Source organism: Canis lupus, chromosome 30 (assembly GCF_011100685.1).
Source record: "Canis lupus familiaris isolate Mischka breed German Shepherd chromosome 30, alternate assembly UU_Cfam_GSD_1.0, whole genome shotgun sequence".
Lineage (NCBI taxonomy): Eukaryota > Metazoa > Chordata > Mammalia > Carnivora > Canidae > Canis > Canis lupus.
This window is the reverse complement of record NC_049251.1, coordinates 36,017,340-36,029,939: the sequence shown is the minus strand read 5'-3', so window position 1 is coordinate 36,029,939 and position 12,600 is coordinate 36,017,340. Positions and strand designations below refer to the sequence as shown.

Genomic DNA, 12,600 nt, shown 5'->3' with positions numbered 1-12,600 from the left:
TTAAGTTGATGTGTTAAAGTATAGTACATTATGTAGTGAAATTTTATTTCATTTATTCTGTCTCAAATTGCAATTATTTTGATGTAATTATTCTGTTTCTAGCTCCTATTTAATTTAGCAAGAATTAAAAACATATAGAGGGATCCCTGGGTGGCGCAGCGGTTTGGCGCCTGCCTTTGGCCCAGGGCACGATCCTGGAGACCCGGGATCGAATCCCACGTCAGGCTCCCGGTGCATGGGGCCTGCTTCTCCCTCTGCCTATGTCTCTGCCTCTCTCTCTCTCTCTCTCTGTGACTATCATAAATAAAAATTTAAAAAAACAAAAAACAAAAAACAAAAAAACATAGAAATATATTAAGAAAGTTTACTGGTTCTCAAATATAAAAGTTAAATGAATTTTAAGGAGCATTAAGTTTTTAAAATTAAGATTCATTTTACTGAAAAGCATAAAGTACTTCCTACTTGGTTTTATTTCAGTTATTAGTTACTCTTTTACTTTACCTGAACTTAAAGGGAATTGCATTTTGTCTTTTTGAGCCAACTTAAGCAAGATTTTCCACTTTCTAAAATGAAATTAATGAGAACTGTTTATTTTGACAGGCCTTTGGAAATGCAAAGACAGCTCATAATAACAATTCAAGTCGTTTTGGCAAGTTTATTCAAGTAAATTACCAAGAAACTGGCACTGTACTTGGGTAAGTAGCAGTAGCAGTAGCAGACTTTGAAGTATGTTTATATTTTTACCCTTGTCTCTTCATGATCCATAGATTGTTCATTTACTCTTTAATGAGAATAGTGACATTGGTGTCTACATTACATTTTTATTCTCTAAACTTTTATTCTTTTGAAAAGTTGAAGCCTAAGAAAAGTTCAAAGAATAGTGTTTTTTTTTTCAAAGAATAGTGTTGACGCTTATATGTCCATAACTTAGATTTATTAATTGTTAACAATTTGCTGCATTTGCTTTCTCTCTCTGTATTATGCATACATTCATTTTTAAAGATTATTTTTAAGTCAGTTGGGCATATAATTTGACTCCCCACAGGGATCACAGCCACGTTTTCCTATGTAATGCTGTTTTATTCAAGAAATTTAATTTTGTTACAATAACATTTCTTATACAGTCTGTAATCAGAGTACCTCTAGTTGTGCCAGCAATATTCTTTCTAACTTTAAAACAACTAATAGACTTTAATTTTAGAGCAATCCTAGGTCACAGCAAAAATGAGTAGAAAGTACAGAGAGTTCCATTATACCTCTTCACCCTATTCCAGTTTCTCTTATTAATAAATAACATCTTGCATTGTTGTGTTCGATTTATATGGTATGTTCTGTGGGCTTTGACAATTGTCTAAAGACATGTGTATTCACCATCACAGTATCACGTAGAATAGTTTTACTACCTTAAAATCCTCTGTACTTTGCCTGTTCATTCCCTTCTTACCCATTAACCCTTGGCAACCACTTATCTTTTTGTAGCACCTCTAGTTTTGCCTTTTCCAGAATGTCCTATAGTTGGAACCATATAGTATGTAGTCTTTACTATTCAGTTTGGATTCTTTGCCTTAGCACTATGTATTAAAGTTTCATCCATGCTTTTTATGGTTTGATTTTTTTAGACTAATGTTAAATGTATATATTAATTTGGGGATAATTGTCTTCTTTGTGCTATTTAGAAATACTTAACATTTTTGTATTTCTTACTGAATTTATTCCTAAGTATCTTATTTTAATGTTTTTTTGTTATTAAAAGTGTGATTTTTCTCACATTATCCAGTGCTCATCCCGTCAAGTGCCCCCCTCAGTGCCCATCACCCATTCACCCCCACCCCCTGCCCTCCTCCCCTTCCACCACTCCTAGTTCGTTTCCCAGAGTTAGGAGTCTTTATGTTCTGTCTCCCTTTCTGATATTTCCTACCCATTTCTTCTCCCTTCCTTTCTATTCCCTTTCACTATTATTTATATTCCCCAAATGAATGAGAACATATAATGTTTGTCCTTCTCCGATTGACTTATTTCACTCAGCATAATACCCTCCAGTTCCATCCATGTTGAAGCAAACGGTGGGTATTTGTTGTTTCTAATGGCTGAGGAATATTCCATTGTATACATAAACCACATCTTCTTTATCCATTCTTCTTTCGATGGACACCGAGGCTCCTTCCACAGTTTGGCTATTGTGGACATTGCTGCTATAAACATCGGGGTGCCAGGTGTATTTTGTATTTTGTTATCTTACTGAATTTTATTGTTTGTATTAGTTTTAGTATTCTTTTACCTTTTCTTGATATATCTGCAAAAATAGATATTTTTACCTGTTTTTATGTTCTTTTATCTTTAATTATTTTGTCTCTTGTCTGATCCCAAATAATACTGTTTCAGACCTTTATATGAATGACTTTACTTTTATTCACTAAGTAAAATACTGGCTTTAGGACATTTTATCATGTTAATGAATTAGTCATCCATTTAAATTTTCTGTGAGTGGTTTTCTGAGTAACAAAATGATATTGCATTTTATCAAATGCATTTTGGGCATCTTTGAAGATTAGTTAGCATGATCTTCATTCTGAGATCTGTCAGTGTTATTATTTTTGTAATATTGGGTTATTTTATGTTCCTGGGAAAACAGTCCCACTTGGTTAGTACAACGATACACACACTCACATACATATGTACACATATTTATGCATGCACATTATAAACTGGTTCTATTCTGATTCCTAGTTTTTATTTATGATCCTTGCATCCATATTAATAAGTGAGATTGGTCAATATTTTTCTTTTTTATGCTATTTTCTTTTATTTTTATTAAAAGATTTTATTTATTCATGAGAGACACACACAGAGAGAGAGAGAGAAAGGCAGAGACACAGGTAGAGGGAAAAGCAGGCTCCATGCAGGGAGCCTGACATGTGGGACTCGATCCCGGGTCTCCAGGATTAGGCCCTGGGCTGAAGGCGGCGCTAAACCGCTGCACCTCTGGGGCTGCCCTTTATACTATTTTAATTATGCTTACCACTTTTAAAATTTTGATCGAAAGTATGTGTATTCTCCAACCCCCCAAACAAAAACAAAACAAGAAGGATAAGTCCTTCAATGGCAAGGACTCATAAAACTCATTTCCTTTCTGATTTGAAAACCATGTTTCCAAAGGTACAGTGGTACTTTTATTAATAAAGATGGCAGGCAGCCAAGTTGTCAAGTTGCACTTTTCTAGTATTTATGATTGTGATACAAGAGATGTTAATAGGTACGGTTGTATATGTTGCTTTGTAACTTAGAAAGTATCATTATATCTATTCATTGATTCTTAAGACAATTTCATGAGTTATGAATGGCAGATTTTCCCATTTTTTGAAAGGAATTTGGACTTTTATATGTTAAGTAATTATCTGAAAAGGTTAAATTTTATCTCACAATAGTGATAAGCAAAAATCTTCATCTTGATTAGTATGTCAGCACATACATATTGAAAACATTTTTTCATATTGAAAATTTTTAACTCTTAGCAAATATATATTAAACATTTTCATCTTTCATTTTATCATTCATTAGGCAAACATTTAAGGAGTACCAGGCACTATGCTAAGCATTGAAGACAAAAAAAAAAAAAAAAGTACACGTTCTCTGCCATCAAAATTCTTATAGTTTTTTTTGGAAGATATATTTACATAAGATGATTACAGTAAATGAGATAAGTGCAGTTACTGAAGCATGTGTCTGGAGAAGTTCACAAAGAAAGGTGATTTTTATCTTGGGTCTTGAAAAATTGCTAAGCAGAACAAGTGGGGAATTACATTGCCAATTGAGGAATTGGCATTAGCAAATGAATGGAATCATAACAAGAGCTTGGTGTACTTGAGGATAAGTATATTGGCTTTGGTTTCAGATTGTGAATCAAGCTGTAATGTTTATAATTTATCCTTTTGATGCTAGGAAGCAGATTTTAAAAATTTTATTATTAAAAATGTCAAATATGTACAGAAGTGAATAGTAGAACAATGCCCATTTAGATTCAACAGTTATCACATTTTGCCATATTTGCTTTGTCTATCTAGTTTTTTTCTATGCTGATGTATTTTAAAAGCCAAGTAGATGTAACATTAGCTCACCCTTACTTATTTTAGTATGAGTATCAAGTGAAAGTAGAGGAATAACATGAGTAGATCTTATTTTATGGGTAAATAATTCACATAGCAGTATGACTCATGGATTGGAGGGGATGGAGAGATGTCTAGGAGAATGTTGGTATAGTTGAAAAAGGGAAAAAAATAGAAAAAAGAAAAAGGGAGCCATTTGTAGTTATAATAGACTTGGCTTCAAATCATAATTTTGCTGTTTACTAGCTGCATGTTCTTAATATCTTTGAGCATCAGTTTCTCCACTTGTAAAATAGGCAGTAATATTTGCTATGCAGGGTGGGTGTAAGAATTTAATGTACTACATGGAATCTAAAGCACAAATGTAAAAAATAGTGAAAGGGAATAAAGGGGAAAGGAGAAAAAATGAGTGGGAAATATCAGAAGGGAGACAGAACATGAGAGACTCCTAACTCTGGGAAACGAACTAGGGGTGGTGGAAGGGGAGGTGGGCGGGGGGTGGCGGTGACTGGGTGACAGGCACTGAGGGGGGCACTTGACGGGATGAGCACTGGGTGTTATTCTATATGTTGGCAAATTGAACACCAATAAAAAATAAATTTATAAAAAAATAAAGCACAAATGAAGAAACAAAAAGCAGAATCAGACCTATAAATACAGAGAAGAAATTGATGATTGCCAGAGGGGTGGTGGCATGGGAAAATGAGTGAAGGGGAGTGTGATATATAGGCTGCCAGTTATGGAATAAGTAAGTCATGGCTAAAAATTACCACATAAGGAATTAGTCAATGATATTTTTATGGGGTATGAAGAGGGATAGTAGCTACATTTCTGGTGAGCATAGTATAATGTATAAACTTGTTGAATCACTATGTTGTCTGCCTGAACACCTGAAACTGATGTAACATGTGTCAACTATACTCAAAATAATTTAACATACTAATTTTTGTTAGTTCCCTTTCTCCTATTTTAGATGGATAAGAACCTGTTTTAGTAGTTTAGACTAGATATAATGGTAACTCAGAGGAAGTGATACATTTTATTATTTTATTTTATTTTTTTGTGATACATTTAAATTACTGGTAGTGGTAGTAGTAATGAGTTTGCAAAGAAGGCACATTTGACCTTCATTTTATGAATGAATGGGGCCTGTTGGAGAGAGAGTAGGTATAGATTGTATAATCAGAAGTGGGAGGAAGAGCACAAACAGTGCAGCCGGTAGTGAATGGCATGCTTGAGGGATATTGGGAGTGACTAAAATACTGAGCATGTGGTAGGAAGGAACTCATGGGAATAAACGCTCAAAAGCAAGATTTTTGACTCCAAGAGGTTTGTGCTATGTAATTTGGATTCAGTTGTCTAAAGCTTTTAAATTTCAGACCATAGGATCCTCTTTTCCAGAGGGAGTTTAACCAGTTGCTTCAATTTGGGTAAGAGGTATTGAAGACTTGAAGAGGCACAGGTTTGATAAAGAGAATGATATATCAGAAATACAATTTGTGTTTTGGTTCTTCACTACGTTCAGGATGAATTCCATTCTTCTGGTACATAGTTTACTGGTCCTTCTTCATCTGGTCTACTAGTCTGTCTTAGTCTCTAGCCATATAAATTAATTATCTTGATACTGTGAGGTTAAGTGCCCTCCTTCTTTTATGCCTTTGCATAAAGAAGTTCTCCTTGTCTTCTGGTCAGTCTTTCAGATTTCAGAGTCATTTACTAAGTCAGTCACCAAATAGATTTTGTGAATGTTTACTATGTGCTTTGTATTTTCCTCTCTGGGAATTGTTCCTTATATAATTTTTTCCTTCTTGGATTGAATCTTCCTTGTCTCTCTTGGTATATCCATAGTATGCTGGTCATTGCTCTATAATAAAGCCTGTTTCAACTGCGTATGATAGCCCTTTGTTTATATATTTCCTCCACTAGTTTGTAAGTTCCTTGAGAACAGATAGTGTATTACTTGTTTCCACGTTTGAACATTGCTTAGCACAGTGCCAAATTAATGAACATTTATTGAGTAATCATTAAATAATAAATGAATACGTTGCAGAATGTGGCAGTAGTATGCATATGTTAAGAAAGTGTGTCTTTGAGCCTTATTTAGTCATTTGACTCCAAAGTATAATATCTGAAAGAATGTGTAATGGCATATGAGCCTGGAAATAAAGTAAAGGTCTATGCCATGGATAGATCTTGTGTGCTATGTTTTGAACTTCTGACTTTATTTTGCATATTGAGAGCCAAGAAAAAAAAAAGACTTATAAGTCTGTGAATTTAACACAGATAACACTAACAGCATTTATAACACAATTGTAATGTAAATGTACTAAAATGATCTTCATGGTATTCTTTATACTTTTGCATCCTCTTTGAAAAATATTTATCTACCTTAAAGATTTATTTATATCAACCAATTTTATTTTTCTTCTAGTGCCTATGTTGAAAAATATCTCCTGGAGAAGTCCAGACTCGTTTATCAAGAGCATAATGAACGGTACATATTTTTATTAGTATAATTAGATCAAGTTAACATTTGTATTATGCATATCAACTTTTAGGATGTTTGTATATGATGACCTTTAATTCACCTTAAACCTTGCATCATGGTTTCCATGTAATTCCTCTTTCTGTCATGGGCAGAACATTGTACTTTTTCAGAGGCTGCTAGGAGATTTTTAATGAATATAAGCATACCTTGTTTTATTGCACTACACAGATATTGCGTTTTTTACAAATTAGTTTGTGGCAACCCTGTGGAACAAGTCACTGTTCCAGCAACCTTTTGGTGCCATTTTACCAATAGCCTTTGATCACTTTGTGTGTCTCTGTCTCATATTTTGGTAATTCTCACAATATTTCAAACTTTTACATTATTATTGTACTTATTATGGTGATCTCTGATCCATGATTACAACTAGCTGAAAGCTCAGACGATAGTTAGTATTTTTTGGCAATATGGTGCTTTTATTTTTTTTTTTTTTTAAATTTTTATTTATTTACTTATGATAGTCACAGAGAGAGAGAGAGAGGCAGAGACACAGGCAGAGGGAGAAGCAGGCTCCATGCATCGGGAGCCTGATATGGGATTCGATCCCGGGTCTCCAGGATCACGCCCTGGGCCAAAGGCAGGCGCCAAACCGCTGCGCCACCCAGGGATCCCAATATGGTGCTTTTAAATTAAGGGATGCACATTGTTTTTTAGACATAATGCTATTGTACACTTAAGAGACTACAGTGTAGTGTAAATGTAAACTGTTATATACACTGGGAAACCAAAAATTATTTGCCCCATGTTATTTTGAGATTTGCTTTATTGTAGTGATCTGGAATTGAACCCACACTATCTCTGAGATACGCCTGCATGTGGAAATGTTACCCTTTCCAAATTCTAGGCAAAGTGTCCCAACACAAAAACAGTGGTAGCTCAGGTGTTAACTTTTCACAAGCCTTGTACCTTTGAACTTTTTCCTATGTTTCAGTATTCTGTTTCTAATTTGAGAAGATTTTTAATAAAGCACTTAATTTCATTTTAATGTATGAGGTATACAGGACTTTAGAGATGATATATGTAACTTCCTGCAGATGAAGAAACCAAATGTCAGGGGAAAAAACACCACTAAATGTCAGAGGTAAATGATTTGCTTCATGCCGCATTGAGACTAAATAAAGTTAAGAGCCAGAGTTTGAAAATAAAGAGACCTACATCCAGATATTAGATATGCCTTTGGCATCTCATTTAGCTTTGCTGCTCCTTTGATATTTATTCCCATTTCACTGATGGAAAACTATCTTAGGGTTGTTTAGAGGAGTAAATGGAATAATATTTATGAAGTGCTTAGTGTGGTCCTTATAATTATATTCAGTAATTAATAGCTAACATTAATTAATACTTGCCAGGTTAGGACTAGAATTTGAGACTTTCTGTTAATTATTTTGTGACTAGCAGATGAGGAAATCTAAATTAGAAGTTTTTTGAAAGGAAGAGAGTTTTTTAGAAAGAATAACGTCATAAAGATTTGTAGAATCTTTTTTAGAAAGGAGAATAACATCATAAAGATTTGTAGAATTAACAGATACTGCTATTAGAAGGTTATTAGTAACTTTTTTTTAACACATTTTATTTTATTTATTTTATTTTTTTTAAATTTTTTATTTATTTATGATAGTCACAGAGAGAGAGAGAGAGAGAGAGAGAGGCAGAGACACAGGCAGAGGGAGAAGCAGGCTCCATGCACTGGGAGCCCGACGTGGGATTCAATCCCGGGTCTCCAGGATCGTGCCCTGGGCCAAAGGCAGGCGCCAAACCGCTGCGCCACCCAGGGATCCCTTTTTAACACATTTTAATGGAGTGATAGGGATATAGCATGGATTAAAAAAAGAATCAAGAGAGGTGAAGATCCAGAACTTAGAAGCTGATTTTCTATTATCTTCCTGGATTCTCTTTGTGAATGGATGTATAATCTTTATTGGTATAATAGTTGATGCATGTGGATTGCTAGTATTTTGTTGAGGATTTATTTTTTGTGTCTGTATTCATAAGGGATACTGCTGTTTTTTTTTTTTTTTTTTTTTTTCCTCCTGATGTCTTTTTCTGGTTTTGGTGTTAGAATAATATTGGCTCATAATGAGATGGAAAAGTTGGGAAGGATTGGGTTAATTCTTAAATGTTTGGTAGAATTCACTAGTGAAGCCATCTGGTTCTGGGTTTTTATTTGTGGAAAGTTTTATTATTATTCAAACACTTTAGTTATTATAAGTCTCTGTAGAGTTTCTGTTTCTTCTTTAGCCAGGTTTGGTAGTTTTTTTATCATCCTAGGAATTTTTCTATTTCATCTAGGTCATCTAATTTGTCAGTAAAAAAAAATTGTTTATAGTATTCCCTTATACTATTTTATATTTCTGGAAAGTTGGTAATAATGTTCCCCCTTTTGTTCCTGAATTTGAGGTCTACTCCTATCTTTGTTTGGGCTGCTATAACAAAATACCTCAGCCTGGTAATGAACAGAAATTCATTTCTCAGAGTTCTGGAGGCAGGGAAGTCCAAGATCAAGGTGCCAGCATGGTTGTATATTGTTTACAGAATGTTGATCATAACTCCTACCTTTTTGCTTGGTCCTCATGTGGAATGGGATAGGGAACTCTGTAGGATATCTTTTATAAGATCACTAATCTCGGGCAGCCTGGGTGGCTCAGTGGTTTAGCACCGCCTTCAGCCCAGGGCCTGATCCTGGAGACCCGGGATCGAGTACCACATCAGGCTCCCTTCATGGAGCCTGCTTCTCCCTCTGCCTGTGTCTCTGCCTCTCTCTTTCTCTCTGCATCTCTCATGAATAAATAAATGAAATCTTTAAAAAAAAATCACTAATCTCATTCATGAGGGCTTTACTCATGGTCTAATCAACCCCCAAAGCCCTACCTCCTAATACCATTTGGGGCTAGGATTTCAGCATAGGACTTTGAAGGCCATACATTCAGACCATAACAATCTCCCCCTGAGATTGGGTCACTTTAGATAAGAATGTGTTAATTTTGTTGATCTTTGAAAAGGACTAAGTTTTGGTTGATTTTTCTCTATTTGTTTACTGTTCCTGTTTTATTTCTTTTCTCATGTTTATCACTTCCATTTGCTTTGAGTGTAGATTGCTCTTTTTTTTAAATTAAAATTTTTTAGGTTTTTTTTTTTTTTTTAGATTTTTAAAAAATTTTATATATTCATGAGAGAGAGAGAGAGAGAGAGGCAGAGACATAGGTCGAGGGAGAAGCAGGTTCCATGCAGAAGCCTGACTTGGGACTTGATCCTGGGACATCAGATCACGCCCTGGGCTGAAGGCAGGTGCTAAACTGCTGAGCCACCCAGGGACCCCCATTTTTTTTGTTTCTTTTTTTAAAAAATATTTTTATTTATTTATTCATGAGACACACACAGAGAGAGAGAGAGAGAGAGAGAGAGAGAGAGAGAGAGGCAGAGACACAGGCCAAGGGAGAATCAGGTTCCATGCAGGGAGCCTGATGTGGGACTCGATCCCGGGTCCCCAGGATCAGGCTCTGGGCTGAAGGTGGCGCTAAACCACTGAGCCACCCGGGCTGCCTTTTTTTTTAGTTTCTTAAGGTGTATGATTAGATATGAGTTCTTTCTGCTGTTTTTATATGGGTTTCTAGCTATAAAGACCCCATTGAACACTGTTTCAGTGATTCCTGTATTTTGGCGCGTTGTTTTTGTTTTCGTGTATCTCAGTGTATTTTCTAATTTCCTATATGATTTCTTTTGGAACCTGTTATTATCTAAGCATGTTTTGAATTTCCATGTATTTGTGAAATTTGGAAATTTCTGTTACTGATTTCTGATTTCATTGTAAGATCATCAGGATATAGTTTGTATGATTTTAGGCCCTTTATATTGAGACTTTTTTTTATAGTCTAACATTTTTTAACTTGGAGAATGTTCCATGGGTATTTGAGAAAATATGTATCCTATTGTTGGATGGAATATTCTATAGATGTCTTCTAGGGTTGGTTGGTTTTTAGTATTTTTCAAGTCCTCTTTTTCATTGTTGATCTTTTGTCTTATTTTGTTCATTGTCGAAAGGATGTTGCAGTATCTTAGCACTATTGAATTTTTTGTTTGTTTTGTTTTGTTTTTTTTTCTTTTTTCAGTTCTTTCAGTTTTGGCTTTGTGTATTTAGGGGCTCTGTTTTTATATGCATTTACATTTAGAATTGCTATATCTGGGCAGCCCCGGTGGTGCAGCAGTTTAGCACCGCCGGCAGCCCAGGGAGTGATCCTGGAGACCCGGGATCGAGATCCGCGTCGGGCTCCCTGCATGGAGCCTGCTTCTCCCTTTGCCTGTGTCTCTGCCTCTCTATCTCTCTCTTCCTCTCTCTCTCTCTCTCTCTCACTCTATGTCTCTCATGAATAAATAAAATAAAATCTTTTTTAAAAAAAGAATTACTATATCTTTCTCATGAATTGGACATTTAGTCATTATAAAATGTCCTTTGCATCTAGCAACAATTTTTGTCTTAAAGTCTCTTTTATCTGATGTTAGTATAGACACTTTAGCTTTCTTTTGGTTATTGTTTGCGTGGTATTTTTTCCATCTTTTTACTTTCAACCTCTTTGTATCTTTGAGTCTATACGGTGTCTATTGTAGATAATATGTAATTGGCTTTTTAAAAATCCCTTCTGCCAGTTATTAACCTTCAGACTCATTTATACTTAATATAATTGCTAAGATTTATGAATGTTATATTGCTATTTTATATATATATATTATTATTTTTTTATTTTATATATTTTTAATGATGTTTTAGTCCCTCTATTCTATTAACTGCCTTGTTTTGTGTAAATGTTTTCTGGTATACCATTGGCATTTCTTTTATTACATATTTCATGAGTTATTATTTATTGCCTTGGTAATTGCAGTTAACATTTTTAGCGTTCTAGTTTGGATTAATAACAACCTAATTTTGATAGCCTACAAATAACTTTGCTACTCGGTAGCTCTGTTCCTTTCCCCTTCCTTTGTGCTATTATTATCATATAAATTACATATTTATAGTAGTAGACCCATCAATACCAATTAGTCATTGTTTTTTGCTGGTGTCTTTGAACTCTAATAGGAGGGAAAAAAGATACAGGCAAAAAAAAGTTTATACTATCTTTTATATTTAGCTACATTGTTATCTTTACTACTGCTGTTTATTTTTCCATATTGAATTGAAAATTGCCTAGTTTCCATTCATTTCAGCTAGAAAAAGTCCCTTTAGCCTTTATTACAGGGCCCATCTGCTAGCTCTGAAGTCTCTTAATTTTTATCTGGCAGTATCCTAAATTCTCCCTTATTTTTGAAAGATAGCTTTGCTGGGTATATTATATATTTGATTGATAGTTTTTTTTTCTTCAGTACTTTGAGTATGTTATCCTGCCATGGCTCCTAATGAGAAATCAGCTGGTAATCTTTTATTAAGATTCCTTGATGAGGCATATCTTCTCATGGTGCTTTAAAAACTTGTCTTTGTTTTTCAGAGGTTATCTAAGTGTGAATCTCTTTACATTGGAGTTTGTTGAGTTTCTTGGATGTGTGAACTGTTTTTTCATCAAATTTGGGGAGCTTTTGGTTGTTATCTTTTCAAATATTAATTTTCCTCCTTCCTCTCCTTTTGAGACTTCTGTTGTTCCTGGGTTGGTGTCTGCTTAATGGTTTCCCACAGATATCTGAAGTTCTGTTCACTTTTCTTCATTTATTTTTCTTCAGACTACTTTCAAGTGACTTGTCTTCAGGTTCACTTATGTCTTCTTCTGCCCATTCATATCTGCTGAGTGCCTCCAGATAGTTTTTCATTTTAGTTACTATATTTTTCAACTCTTCAATTCCTTTTTGATTATTTTTAAATAAGTTCTGTATGTTTATTGGTAGTCTTTATTGATGAGACATCATTCTTATACTTCAGTTGTTTATACATGGTTTCCTTTAGCTCTTTGAACATATTTAAGACAG

At 34.6% G+C, this 12,600-nt stretch overlaps 1 protein-coding gene across 1 annotated transcript in view; it reads left to right on the top strand.

The window, feature by feature from the left end:
- The window catches only part of MYO9A (myosin IXA), a 262,747-nt gene that overhangs the window by 58,007 nt on the left and 192,140 nt on the right, over positions 1–12,600 (top strand). The window contains 2 exon segments of the mRNA XM_038580865.1: positions 601–695; positions 6,535–6,597. Coding sequence (XP_038436793.1) covers positions 601–695; positions 6,535–6,597 — 158 coding nt within the window.